The 15,520-nt window shown below is 34.9% G+C and overlaps 1 protein-coding gene across 3 annotated transcripts in view; it reads left to right on the top strand.

Moving 5' to 3' along the window:
* Window positions 1-15,520, top strand: part of GRM8 (glutamate metabotropic receptor 8) — a 358,606-nt gene that overhangs the window by 292,957 nt on the left and 50,129 nt on the right. For all 3 annotated transcript variants that reach the window (XM_026868300.1, XM_026868299.1, XM_026868301.1), the window contains one exon: window positions 10,597-11,532. In XM_026868300.1, coding sequence (XP_026724101.1) covers window positions 10,597-11,532 — 936 coding nt within the window. The remainder of the gene's footprint in view (window positions 1-10,596; window positions 11,533-15,520) is intronic.

The raw sequence follows: 15,520 nt of genomic DNA, 5'->3' as shown, positions 1-15,520 counted from the left end.
TAAGCAGCAGCATAGACTTGGCAGAGACAGCTCTTCCTCTGCTGATGAAAATCTTAGTATAAAATAATCTGTTTTCTGCCAGTTCTGAACTAGTTCAGACTTTCAGACTTTTTATATGTGATTTTGTTATCTGGCTGGAAAGGTGTTTAAAGGACCAGTGTGATGTTCTTTTATGTAGTGGTGAAGTTTCAAAATTTTTATCATGGAAAGAGCCAACTGTTCACTAGGAGAAGCTGACAAAGAACATATGAACTATTATAGTGGAAACCCACCTTAAAGTAGTGTCAAATTGTACATCTCAATGTTAGGGTTTTGCAGTTCTTCAGGGTAGAATGTACTACACATATTAACAGCTTTTTTCCTAAAAACAGGTTGGACAAATAAATCAGGAATGGTTTAGGCATAAGTGCCTCTTTTCTAGGGAAATAAACTTGATCCTTACATTTCAATTGAGCTTGTCTGTTCCTCTGTCACAGTCAAGGTGCAAGGTTGCTGAGGTGAGGGCAACTTTGCTCAAAATTTCAAATGCTTCACTTTGCTGAAACACTGTTTAAAAACTAAGAAGCACAGATCACAGGATATTCTAACTGTTTTCTGTTATTCTTTGCGAGGTCAATGGTGAAGTTACTACCTTTATGCTTTCTGTTTTGTTGCTACTTATGCTTGAATGGAAAGCTCAGGAAATAGATGCAGAATTGCCCTGCTCTGTTCTTTCAGCTCCCTTATTAAAAATATCTTTGCTACAATTTCCTCAAAAAACATCTTTTGGAGGAGTTCTACAGTTGCTGACTATCATGCTGATCAGTGTTGCATTATTTGTTTTGGGATGTCCTTTTCTGTGTTCTGCTGATATTCTGCTTTATTTTACAGTTTGACTTCTTTAGGATTGAGACCATAATTTTTTCTTGTAGATTTGTATAGCCCTTAGTGTAACTGAGGTCTTGTCTATGAGCAGTGTGGGAATAAAAAGAATATATTATTTCTATATTGATATTATTTTGTAGGAAAGACTGTGCAGGTCGGAATTTAGAGGCATTCATTCTTCAGTTTCATATGCACAGCATCTTTTGCACTGATCAAGAAATAGGAAATAAATTAACCCATTTAAAATAATGGGGCAGGATTAAAACCAAAACAAACCCATCAACAGCTTTTTTCATACTGAACTGAGTCTTTTTATGATTGGCTAATTTCTAGTTCTAAAATAATGAAATATTAAAGAAAAAAGGGTGACAAGTAATCTCCTTAAGTAATATTAAATCTGTGTATGACCTTGTTAGAATAACTCTAGTGAAGTTACTGGACAGCTCTAAATCTGCTGAAGGTCTAGCCCAGTTCATTTTTTTGCAGGCTGTTGTGAAGGTGTTTGGGGACAACAGCTTCTTGTTTGATAAAGAAACTCTCTTTTAAATCAATAGAATGATTAAAAGCATGTAATAGTGACTACTTTTTCATTAAAAAATGGGATTAGTTAATTAATTATTTTTTTAAATTAAAAGCCTATATAAAATTTATTTAAAGTTGAATGACTGCTGTGCTTAAACCCCTGTGTTCCTTTTGTGGGGGACAATCTGAGCACCATTGGGAATGAAAGGCATCTGACACAGATTGGAGTGAAATATAGTAGCTATGGAGCACCAGACTTGGGACGGGCCAACTTGAAATTTAACTTAGGTAGCTAAATAAAAGCAATAGATCTGGGAGGAAGCATGGTTATTATGGGTATTAAAAGCTTCATCAGGAAATGCAACCAGTCCATTAAACTAGTGATTTAATAGACCTTGAGCAGAACTGAGGATTCCCCAAGACAAACAAACTGACATTAAAAACCTCTGCCAAAACTAGCCTCCTTTTGTTTTTTCAAAGTACTAAATGTTTTGAAGTATGCTTGCAGGCTATTTCTGCATGATCAACTGCAGGAAGAAAAATGTACTTCCAAGCCTTATGGTTCAAACGGCCATAGTACTAGAGCAGGTTGAAACCTATCACTTGATGTAAAAGGGCAATGGAGGAAGGTTTCCTCTCAAAACACTATTTTCTTAAAGAAAAATCTAAATCTGACAAGTTGGGTTTTTTTGGTTTTTTTTTTTTGAGTTTTTTTGAACATGCTTAATTATAAGCAAAGTTATGGCACAATCTGCTTTTGGTAGCATATAATGACTTTTAATTCCTGTGTGTACATCATAAATTATATATATATATCAATGTTCATTAAAATCTCTTCAAGTGCATGTCAGGTACATGTAAGGGCAGTGAAGACCTCTAGGTAAGGATGTCTGGTAGAGATTGTCTATGTGAAAATGGTCTGCCTAAAGAATAACTTTGGAAACTTGATTTGCGGTCTGATTGATTGGTAGTAATTATATATTTTCGAAGTATAGACAATAGATCATGCAAAGCACTTCCAAAAATTCTGAAGTCTGCTGATATAATCTTGAATAGGATATTTCTGTATCATAAAACTATTAAGGAAATATTGTGGGATATTTTGTTTGTTTGGATTTTTTGTTTTGTTTTGCTTTTTTGGTCTCAAAGGAGACTATCTTCACAAACAGGTGCTTAAAAATTAGTTGTGATTTATGCTTCCAAGAAAGAAAAAAAAATCTAGTTTATATTGAATAGAAGTACCTACTAGATTGCTGTAAAATTCCATCTGATAGTTAAACAGTTTATAAAAATAGTTGTTTTACTTGATGACCTGCTAATCACTGCCCTTTGTGCTAGTCTACTCCTCAAGGCATCTGAGTATAAAATGTTGCTTTCCAGGTATTTTCTGCATATTAATAAGTTTGTTGTTTGGTAAATTGAAGAAGAGAATATATTGCAGCTCCTCCTACCCTTGTACCAAGAGTCTGTTAGGGTCAGCACTTCTGTAGCCCATCAGTACCAATCAAACCACAGGTAGAGAAAAGTAAAAGTCAAAAAGGCAAAGTAAAAGTAAATAAACAGTTCTCAAACCATTCAAAGGCTAGCATTATAAAACTGAGCTTTAAAGTCTGTATAGCACTAATAAACTCTGTAGATTATGATGCAGTGGTACAATTATTCCGTTTAAGGTTTCCAGAGCATGCTCCTCTATGCAAGTATTCAACAGTCATGAATTATATGACTTAACTGGTAAGGTTCTTTTCTTTGAGGTACGATTACAGTCTTAGCACACTAAATAACATACTTCTATTGATAAAGCAAGGTTGGTATTTAACCTTTTTTGTTTATGAGCATAAGAAACTTTGTATTTACTTAACACTGTTCTTTTCTGTTTGTATGTATAACCTCAGAGCATCCATCCCTTTAATTATTTTGCCTTAGCTGAGAATGACTTGTTAATATGGCCAGAACATTAAAAATACATTCTCTGAGCTTTAGCAATTCCAGAGATTGGTGATATTGTAGTTCTGGGAAACTGGAGACGACAGGAAAGATTTTTGACATGCTGAAGAAGCACATAATTGTTATTTTTTCCTGGTATTTGTTGAAAAAATATTGCTCAGTTTTAAAAGTAAAAATTGCTTTAATCAAGCTTTCTAAAATATAAACACTCGTTGGGCAAAAAAATCTTCAAATCCTGAGAGATGGAGATCACTTATATCCCTACTTAAACTTCTTACCCACATTTCAATCTTAAGTGTCTCCACTGCTCGTCTGCTTGACAGCCTCCACACAGACAATTGCAAAGTTGAGATTCAAGCATGTTAAACAATTTGCCCAAGGTCACTGAAAAAGTCAGACTGTGTCAGAGGCTCACTCTAAGCTTAGAGACCAAAGTTGTTTAACCTTTCTGTAACACTGCTTTCAAATAATATAAATATCACCTTCCTTCCTGTAGTCCAGGACATTTTAACTCATACATGCATATAAATAATTGCATATAAATGCATGTAAATAGGTATTAACATTTAAATTACAGTAGATTTAACTGTCTTTGCTTTTCCTTTAGGGAAGCTGTGAGATAGAGATGGTAAGTGGTGTGCCTAGGGAGGAACTTTGGGCAGGTGGATTCACAGTTAGGATATATCAGCTTGCATCTGGGTTGTAACAACCTGTGCTTCTGTCCCTAAAGAAAGAAAGAAATAATTATTTCCTTGTAGTATTTCAGACTGCTCCTTTAACGGTCACTGCATTTGATCAAGCTTCTCAGACTCCTCTTCAAACTGGTATTTGACGGCATTAATTTTCTACCTGTATATTGTAAAACCAAAGATAGGATCCCATGTTCTTTGCAAACCTCTAGGAATGTCTACGTCTGAAATTCCAGAAAATGACATTTCAGTTGCTAGGAAAACATCTGTATGAGATAAATAAGGTAAATCATTAAGAGTAATTATGGCAAATTTGGTAATGATAGTGACTGTTTGCTGCCATTGACAATCTAGATTCATTCTGCGTTTAGTTTTTTAATTTAAAACTTTTTTTTTTTTTTTTCCTTGACTTCTTACCCATCAGTACATGCCTGCTTAAATATTTGTAAGTTTAGCCTGTAAGTGCAAACAGCTTTTCTCTAAAGGGATAAAATCTGTCTGGCAAACTGAATGCAATGACCATTATATTTAGGCTTATACTGAATTCATTTTAGTTGAACAAGTTTCAGTTTAATTTTGTTTTTTGATGGTTCAGGTGACTTGATTGGACAAGGTACATTAGAGACTTGAACTTTTACTGTGAGAATAAATGCATTAGACAATTATAAAAGCTAAATATTAGACTAAATTGCTTTAATTCACTTACTTGTTATGCTCCTGTGATAAAGCTTTTTGTCAGAAAAGAAATACTTCCAGGAACGAGACAAAAATAAGGACAGCTCTAGGTGACAGCTGGAGATGATATTTCAGTTCTTTGTCATTTTTATAACTAAGAATCTGAGTATCTATTAAAAACCATATGAATTTATATATGAGAACCTTGATGCTTCTGAAAGTCTTGGCTAGCTGCCTACAAAAGAAGATATTTTCCTGCTCCCACAACTCTGATAGAATGCACTACTTGCATTCCTCTGTCCAGATCTTGTGTAATTCCATTCATTACAATAATATCATTAAACACGTATCTTTAATTATTTTTAATAAATTCCTAACTCTGAGAGAAGATTTCAAAAATGAAAATTCCTATAAGTGATAATAATATCATAATCAGATACATTGAAATATTATCCACCAATGTCCAGGTGCCTTTATATTGTCAGTGGTTGCTGAATTATGTGATGAATTTTTCCATGATTATTAAGAATGGAAAACAGAGTGAGTTTGTACACATAAATGATATGTGACCTATTAACAGCACTTTCGATCAGTCTCCTCTGGTTGCTGAAGGCATTGCTAAATGAATGAGTTGCTTGATTATTGGAAGAACATAGGTGACAGGAATGTGAATGTGCTATTTGTACTGTGTCATGTAAATATCATCTTGTTTTAGCACAGTTTTCACATCATTGATTTTTAGCTTTATAATTAGATATTAAAGGAAATTGTATTTATAATGTTCATGAAGGATAGAGGTGTTTACTTGGTTTGGATATGAAATGGCATTTTGTCTGTATTTTAATGGTTTAGTGAATGGTGAGTTTTAGTGCTGCAAATTAAAGCAAATTGCAGCTCCATCAAGCAGTTATCTCATATAGAGATGATTTTAATGTCTATTTAAATAGCAGTGAAGCTATTCTCTTTTTGTATCATGATGCATTTCATAGAAAATGAGTACGTGTCTTAGACATGCTGTCATACTCTTCCTGATGTTGTCACTCTGGTAAGTATTGAAATAGTAGAAAATAGAGCCTCATTTTAGGGGAATGTGAGGTATTTCACATCAATCTATCAGGCACTTTCCAAACTCAGAGAAGCTACTCAACATTAATAATAATGTTTAAACTATTATTAATAACAAATACAGAGCTAGGCTATTCCACTCCATCTGACTTAGATGATGAATTCGGATACATTTTACAATGAACTGTGCATTGTCATGTGTCATACTACAGGGAACAGCAGCTAGAAGATGTCACATGAAAATGAATGTGACAAAATAAGCTGTCTAGAAACCATGTTTACCTAAGGCTACTTAATAATCTGAGCCTCACCCAGCCTTAGCAGGGTCTGAGCAATATAAAGAGTGCTGTATACCCAGACACTTTGATCAGTAAGGGCTGAAGAGATGCAGAACTTTTTCATTCTTTTTCAATGTCAAAACCCCCTTTTCTGCCTTTCTTTTGTCTGGCTTTGGCTTTGTCAGTTTCTTTCCCTCATGAGATTCTTTTAAAAAATGTGTGCCTAAAGTTAAGGTCCCCTGAAGTTAGTTTTGTAACATTTGAATTTCTAGATCACTTTGCGTAAGGTTTTCCAAAATATTTAGATTGTGAAATCTGCAGATGGCAACATAGTGGGATTTTCAGAAGTACTTAAACAGATAAAGAATTTAGCTCCCATTTAAATGAATTAGCCGGATTGAACAAGTTCCCTTTGGCACTTTTGAAAGTCTCCCTGACATGTGTTTATGTCTACATAAAAAAATTATGATTTTCAAAAGAGTCTGAGCATCCAGCAACTCCCTTTAAAGTATATGACTATTACAGGTTTTCAGCAGTTTTGAAAATTAGCAGTGTCCCTAGGTTTATGTTCCCAAATCATCCTCCTTCACTTTTCTACAGTTTCTACTGTAATTTATTGTCTAAAGTTAATCTCGGAGAAGAAGCGGGATCAATAGTACTACAACCTAAGGATTGAAAAATAATGACACAGGTGAATTTCTGCACATGTTCAAGAAGCTGGATCCTTTTACATATATATATATATATATATATATATATACTCAGTGACTGAAAAAAACTGATAGAGCTTTAAGACCATTGCTGTAATTATGTAATATACTGGATTTCCTTATTACATTCATATTATGCAAAATAAGACTTCAAAAATATGTTACAGGCAAAGGCTACTGCAGGTTATGGATAGTTGGGTATGAACCAGATGACAACCAGAAATAGGATGACTTTTCAGTCTTTAATTGCTGAATAGACAGAAACCCTTAGCAGACCTGTTTGGATCTAATAAAAGCAAGCAGTGCTCACTCTGAGGTATAGTTTCCCCTGCCTTTTACTCTGCCTTAATTACAGTATTGTCTAAGTAGCAGTCTGAGGGTGTACACACAACAGCATTTTGTTTCAGTCAAAAGTCTGCTTTTGAAATGAATCTGCTAATTATTCCCACTTAGCAACCTTGCTCATTATGGAGTGGGTCTCAGGCTATGTGAATTGGACTGGGTTTGGATGAAATGAAAATAGAAGATGCTTTCCAGAATGACATCTAATTTTCTTTAATCATTACTGGGTGTTCAGTCCACAGCACTGTGCCAAAATTAGTTCAGCATAACCTTCCTTTCAGTCTTGAATTTCAAATACTGACCAATGTGAACATCAAACCCTCAGAGCCAACACCTTTGCTCCACAGATTGACTATTACTATGCCATGTTACTTATTAATGTAGCTATGAACGGAATTGTCAGGATGGTTGGGTTCATGGAAGAATCCCATCTTTGCACTCACTTCCAGAGTTAAATCCTACAATGTCAGAATTTTCTCAGATCTGCAAGTATCTTAAAGGGAATCTCCGATTTCAAACACTAGCCAACATTTCTTGGGAATATATCTTCTCCTTCTTGTTAGATAGAAAATGAAATAAAAAAACCTCCTGAGCAAGAACTCATAAGATTTTTGTTAAGAACTTTTGAGTAATGTAGGTCAACCTAAATGTAACTATGTGTTTCACCTAAAAAAGTAATCCAGACAAGACAGGTTGTAAAACATAACTTGTATACCTTGTAAAATGCACATGCCCCAGCTATACATTATGGTTCTTCTCTACATTCATTTAGAATTTTTTTTTATGCTTTAAAAGTCCATTCTTGTTTGAATAAGTATAGTAGTATCTAATAGTGCTTATATTCATAATTAATTTTAAAAAGAAGAAAAACCTAAAGTTTGTTTAGCTAGTGAGTTTTCCAACATTCATAACTGTGTATTGCCATGCTGAAAATTATATCTTGTGTAGTTTGTGTCAGATGTACTAGAATGAAAAACATAATATAAATCTTTACCAGTGACCTTCAGAAACAAGAATTTATTATCAGTTGTTGCCACTAGAATGCATAACCTGAGGTACTTAAATATATTGCCAACCAGAAATAGTTTCTAAGCACATTTTTAGTTAATTAAAGCACTGTCAAGACAAAAGTATGCAAAATCATAAATAATTGTACAATAAAAGGTTATTTTTTTTCTTTTTTGTTACTTTATTAAGGTATAAACTCTGAAAGATGTAAAGGAATTCTGTGTAGCTATCTAAGCCGTGGATTCACAATGCAGTAAATGTGGCTTTAGGATGCTTAATGCCAGATAAGAAACACAGTAGCCTCATGGTATTAAATGCTGATCTTGTATAAACTAACTTTGCTAGTTCAAATGTGTTAAAAAAATTGGATACCTTAGCTATATCCTGTCAGGCTTTCTGTCAGATTAGATATTGCCTGTCCATGCCATTCTAAGTTTATGCTGCATCAGGTGTTGTGTACTCTCCCGCTGATTCTGTATTGTGTGCTATAATCTGGCAAATATGCAGTACTCTTCTTTTTTTGAGTCATCCCAAATTTATCCACAGATCTGGATTAATGACCATGGCCTCCTATTGCCCTCATTATCATAGTATCTGACTAAATCACAAGCTTTGATGTATTTATTCTCCTAACAACACTGTGAAGGAGAATATGTCTTTGCTATCACACTGATTTAATCATAACATGTTTTCTCTCTTGTCTAGTTGATGAAACAGTAGGGGTTATGAAGGTTTTGAGAATTTCAGTGATTAAAACCAGGAGATTGTAACAGAGGGAAATATTTTCTGAGTGTCGAGTGCTCTGCTAGGGCTCTATCAAAGCTGTTTCATGCAACTGGGTTATTCTTATGGGTTTTAGGAAGCTAATTACTTAAATTATTTCCTTTTAGATAGTCACCAGATGCTGCATCTTGTATAATTATCACAGTCCTTAATAGAAAATATGGTTAACTTCTGTAGGTTCAGAAGCAATCCAAACCCCACTGAAGTCCTTGAGTGACTGAGGATTCACAGAGCTGATTGTGTGAGCGAGTCTCTTGTCTCCTTGTTACTGTGTGGTCCCTTCTTTGCCCCTTTGAGTGATGAAGTTGTGGTGAATTTGAGTGGCGAAGTCCTACACTGTGCAGAAGTGCGGACAGAGGAGACAAAGAGCCTGGCTGCTTGTTGCTGCTTTGTTCACCCTGCGTGGTGCTGTAACCAGTGTTCCAGCTCTCTAAGGAAGGCAAATGAGGTCGGCAATGTTATATTGTGATTGTCTCTCAAAGCTGTTGAAAAATTTCTGGAAAAATAAATCATTAAAGCCAGAATTATCCCTCTTGATAAGCTGCCCCCATTCTGTCCTCCTCCAGAAGGAACTGAAAACATTCCTGACGCGTGAAGTTTTGTTATTGCTGTTTCACTTATAAATAAAGCTTACAAATGATCCAGAAGTGCTAAGTACTTAATAGACAAGAACAAGGAAACTCCTTTGTCCTTGTGTGCTTACCACCTAACAAAGGAATGAAAGGTGGAGCATGGGAGCAACACAGAGTGAGCCTGGTGCCTACAAGTAGCTCTTTGCTCCACGCACTGCCCTGGTTCACTCCGCATGACATCTGGCAGAACAAGGTGTTACTAAGGGTGGGATAAGGTGAGCTGGGACCAAACAGTCACCATTTTAAGCAGGAGATGCTTTAAATCTGTGAGTTTCCTGTTTGGATTTTATTTGGAGGCCATGCAGGAAGAATAGAGAAGGGGATGAAAAAAGTGTATTTTGTTAATGCGCTGATGTGGAGAAAACTGGAATTTCCAAAAGAAGACTGCATTGTGTGTATCTGTTCTGTACAGATTCTTGAACATGTTAAATCAGGAGGACTAAAGCAGTAGCCATGATGTCTTTTGACATTATTATTATTCAGAAATCAGTATATACTCATTTTTATCTTCTAGAAATGTAAACAAAACATGCTTGTGCATTTCATGACTTAGAAAGTTAAAAAGTATAAAATATCCACATTCATGGAAGAAGTGGCATCACGGATCTTTTTTTCCTGGCAGTCTTTATTCTGCCAGAGCTGATGCAAGGAGATTTCAATCTATTTTTTTGCTGTACCAGAAACTTATCTGAAACTCACATAGCCTTATTTTGTAATTAAATGTTTGAGAACTACTGGTATTTATATTTGCATGCGATTAACTTTTAAAGCACTGTGTACAGGGTTTTTTGCTTTTAAACTAGCCTGGAGTCAATAAATATCTTCACAAACGTCAATTTGGTCAGCAGTAAAGAGGTAAATAGAAACTAATGACACTCATCAAGCCTGTGGCATAAATGATTTATTGGACACAATCTTTTAACACTTTTTATGAAGTCAATACAAGGGAAAGAAACAGGTTTCTTATTATGGTAAACTGTATTTGTACTGTCAGCATGTAGTGATTTATGACAAACCTGTGGCCAGGATTAGGATATTATTAATGGGGGAAAATAGAAGGCTCATTAATTTTTTATACCCACAGGTAGAAGACATGCAGTGGGCTAATAGACAACACACTCATCCAGCATCTGTCTGCAGCCTGCCCTGTAAAGCCGGGGAAAGAAAGAAAACCGTAAAGGGAGTGCCCTGCTGCTGGCACTGCGAACGCTGCGAGGGGTACCATTACCAGGTGGATGAATTCAGCTGTGAACTGTGCCCCATTAATAAGAGACCAAATGCCAACCGTACAGATTGCCAACTTATCCCTATAATCAAACTGGAGTGGCATTCTCCCTGGGCCATCGTGCCCGTCTTCATAGCTATTCTTGGTATAATTGCCACCACCTTTGTGATTGTGACATTTGTCCGGTACAACGACACACCGATTGTCAGGGCCTCTGGACGAGAGCTCAGTTACGTGCTCTTGACTGGCATTTTTCTCTGCTACTCCATTACTTTTTTAATGATTGCGACTCCTGATACAGTGGTCTGCTCGTTTCGAAGGATCTTTTTAGGACTTGGCATGTGTTTCAGCTATGCTGCCTTGCTTACCAAAACAAACAGGATTCACAGAATATTTGAACAAGGTAAAAAGTCTGTCACAGCTCCCAAATTTATTAGTCCGGCTTCCCAGCTGGTGATCACTTTCAGCCTCATATCAATGCAGCTTATTGGAGTCTTCATCTGGTTTGCTATTGATCCACCACATATCATCGTAGACTATGGAGAGCAGAGGACACTTGAACCAGAAAATGCCAGGGGAGTTCTCAAATGTGACATTTCAGATCTTTCTCTCATTTGTTCCCTTGGCTACAGTATTCTCTTGATGGTGACATGCACTGTTTATGCTATTAAAACAAGAGGGGTTCCAGAGACCTTCAACGAAGCAAAACCCATTGGATTTACTATGTACACAACCTGCATAATTTGGTTAGCTTTTATTCCAATCTTTTTTGGTACAGCCCAATCAGCAGAGAAGGTAAGTGACGATAAGTTTACAAATCAAATGCTATCCTTTTTCATCTCACAATACTTATAACACTACAGAGTTTTCACTCTTACAAATGAGTAATTCTGAATGATAATTGCAAACAAACTCAGAATTCACAAATAATAAAATACATGATTATAAAGGTAAGCTTTCTCTACTTTAGCACCAGAAACTGAATGTGGTTATGGTGTGGCTGGCATAATAATGTTGACATTTTCTCAATATATGCTTAAATGACTGTTTCTTCTAACGTTTATTATTACCCTTCAGTGATGCTCTAGCCTGTTACATGAAGCACTATAAATCTTTGTTATCATCCACAGATCTGATAGAAATGGTTGCATTTTGAAAGTCTATGAGGATCAACTTACATTTGTCAAAAATAATGAAGAAGAATGCCTGGGCAGAATGGAAAGAATTACTTTTCTCTCTGGTTGACACATATAATTTTAAAAATAAAATGGAATAAGAGGAGTGATTGAAGTGTGTGTAAAGTCATATGAAGCATAATTCACTAATTATTATCTCAGAGCAAAAATAAAACATTTTCCTGATCTTTTAATGAGAAATTAAACGTTGCATATTTGGATATATGTTATTCCTTGTTCAACTGGTATGGATCTTTCCTGATATCAGTCATGGTGAGCAGTACAAGACATGTCAGACATTTAACTTCCCTTCTCTCAGTTCTAATGGGAAGGCAGAGGTAAATGTTGACTGTGTGAGTTTTTATCCAGCTGATAGTGGTGAAAATGACAAGTTAGGTAGGAAAGAGCAATAATATTAGCATCAATCCTCAAAACTGCAAATCTGTAAGATTTGAAAAATCTTAAGAATAAGAAATGAATCAGTCTTTTCCATAAACTCTTTCCCCTTTTCTTCTAGCAGGTGTTTTCTATAATGTTTAAAAAAATACATTTTAATTTAAGTGTAAAAGTCAACATGTGTCCACTTATAATTGCAGGAAGTTTGACATGTCTCTGGTTTAGAGAGCACTCTTGCTTGCAGAATTAAACAGGTCTTTGTAGCTTGATAGAAGACCCGCTAATTCAAGCAGAGGAACTGTATGGGAGACTGGGTGTGGCAGAAAAACATTTCCTCACTAAAAATTGAAGTAAGAAGGCTTGCTGAATTGAATCAGGCTTGATTTCCATGGCCTTTTTGATTCAGTCAGGGGAAGCGATTACCAAGGTAATGGCATATCATAGGTATTGTTCGTAAAGATAAAAAATCCTCTTTGATATAGGAAAACATGTTTAGGTGAATTCTATTTAAATTCTGACTTTTTGATATGTGTAGACTTAAGCCAGAAAAATATTTTGTTATATAAATACATGTTACTTTTAACAGCTTGGGCCAATCAGTTGTATGGCAAGTAACTATAACAAAAGAAATGTTTTTCTGAGTATTGAAACACTGGAAATATTACTTGGCTGGCAACTATGCAATGAGTTTTGATTTACATCATTGCCTTACCTTAGCTTGTAGTAAAGGATGATTTAGTTTTGACCTCTAATGACAAGATTAATGAACACCTCTTTTGCAATTCTTTCATGAAACCGAAGACTGAACGCATAAATTATACTAAATCACACAGCTTCTAACACTAAATTTCACTTGTTAGTTGCCTTTTTTTATAAATGATTTGTTATTCTTCAGATAATGACTTTCAGGAGGAAAAAAAAACCAAATTAATATGCTACTACAGTAGTTCTGTAATTCAGATAATTCTTTTCACAGTTCTTCCACATTTTGCTGAAAATAAAAACATGTTTCTACACAGAGTCTTATGGACATCATCATACTAGTTCATGTATTCACACAATTAAATTGTTTATCTGAATAGGACAAAAATGTAGTATCTTAGTGCACACATATATACATTGTCTGAATAAACTCAAAGTTGCTTGTAGATTTCTCACTTAAAGCGTAACACCAAAAGAGGCATTTTAAAAACAAACTAACACATCATAGAATATATTTGAAATTTTGTATTATGATATTTTTTGAGAACGAAAGAAATAAAAGACATGAAAGAAAAAATAAACAGAATTTTGCTAGTGTAGTTGATTATAGAATCCTGATTTATTTTATTTTATTTTATTTTTTTTTATGGCTTGAGTTTGTTCAGAGACAATGGAGCAATAAGCTGGGGAACTTAAAGTACTATTTAAAAGCAGTGGTTCCTTTTTTGAAATGTTGACAGTAATAAAATTTACCATAGCATTCATTACAAGCCAGGTGTACTTCTAACTAGCAATTCCTTGAACTGCTAGCTTTAGACACACTTATGTTTGCATAAAGAGTAGTTAAAACTTCTCCAAAATATTCTGAGAAACTTTTGTTTTCCTAAACATCTGTAGTGCTTATAACAACAGCAGAAGTCACTACTCACTTTTTGAAAGAGAGGTTATATTTACTTAATTAACTATTCCATGAACACAGATTAAGTAGAAAGCATATCGAGAAGCTTTTATTTTTATTTCACTATCAAAATATTTCAACTGATAAAAAAATAGGACCAGACCATTAATGCTAAAACCAGGTGTCTGTATCCAAAACTCATAGATTGTCATGGAAAGGTTATCTTTAGACTTAGTGGCCTTTGAATCAATTCTGAAAAATGTAAATTTGCTAAAAGATTCTGGATAAAACCTTGAGGACTATAAGCATGCACAGTCTTCACAAGTCCATAAACTGAGTGTTGGTGTCCATCAAACTTCAACTATGCATGATAAAGGGCATGTAAATAAACATAAGTACCCTTCTGCAGACAGACTGTGAATCTTGCTGACATGTTCTTGCTGTGGAGCACAGGGTGAGAAACTCCTCTTTCCTCACTGTGCGTATGAGGAACCTTGGGCCTCTAGGTGGTTAATACAGATGAGTTTCATGCCTGAATTTGCATGGTGTGACACAACCATAAGCGAAAACATGGTAAAAGTTAAGGTAACTTGACAAGACTCAGTGGGAATATGATGATTTATAGTCTTGAAATTTGTAACATTTTTAACAATCATGTACAACAGGTGCTCTTTCTACCCATATATACTGTCTGTTTACATGTAAGTTTAAAACTAAAACAAAGTTGAGAAAACTAATATATAATAATATATATGGCCAATTAACTAAAGGTTAAAATACCAATCCAAAATAACCTTGCATAACCCAAATTTGGTGGCTTTTATGATACTCCATGTTTATTGTTTGCCCTTAAGCTCAAGCAGCAGAATATAAAACTACTGTGCTATTAAACATATCATATTTAGATTGTAATTTCTACAGATATTCTGCAGAGAACAATAAGAGCATTGACTTTAAGTCCTGTGTGGGTTTTTTTTTTTGACAAATTCATGATTTTGTCCATTCATGATCAAGTCTGTATTGACAGCTGCTGCTTTATGAAAGGAACCGAGTAGAAATAGCTAAATTATTCCAGTGTGTCACTGAACTGCATGAAAAATGTATCATAAACCACCAGTTTTCTAACACTGTATAAATGTCACTGAGGTGCTTTAGAGGTGAAGGAGTGAAATTCTGTCAGAAAGCATTCTGTGAATATAACCTTCAATCTATGTTGTGTGTACGTACATGGCAAAAGACTGGAAAGTACTGGGATCATCTGGGATAGAGATGTCTGAAATGTCATGGAATGCCACAGAAGAATGACTGAATTTAGCAGAGTGATTAAAACAGATGTTTGATGAAGCTCTGAGTAAAATAAAGTTACAACAGTAGAGTGCACAAAACCCAGCTGAGGATAGATGGCTGTCTGAAGTACATCCCTATTTGATAAACTGAAGTTTTAAAATTTTCTTCCTTTTACCAGTTTTGACAGGTGGATAAATCACGTTCATTTACAGATAATTAAGACATCATTTATTATATTAACCTGGAAATACTCTGTTTTAAACAAGAAGATGAATATTTGTTTCCCATACTATGAAAGAAAAGAGGTTGTGCTCTCTGCTAAGGA

The sequence above is a fragment of the Athene cunicularia genome (assembly GCF_003259725.1).
Source record: "Athene cunicularia isolate RWA chromosome 1 unlocalized genomic scaffold, athCun1 chr1_part2, whole genome shotgun sequence".
Taxonomy (NCBI): Eukaryota; Metazoa; Chordata; class Aves; order Strigiformes; family Strigidae; genus Athene; species Athene cunicularia.
This window is presented reverse-complemented; position numbering and strand designations above follow the sequence as displayed.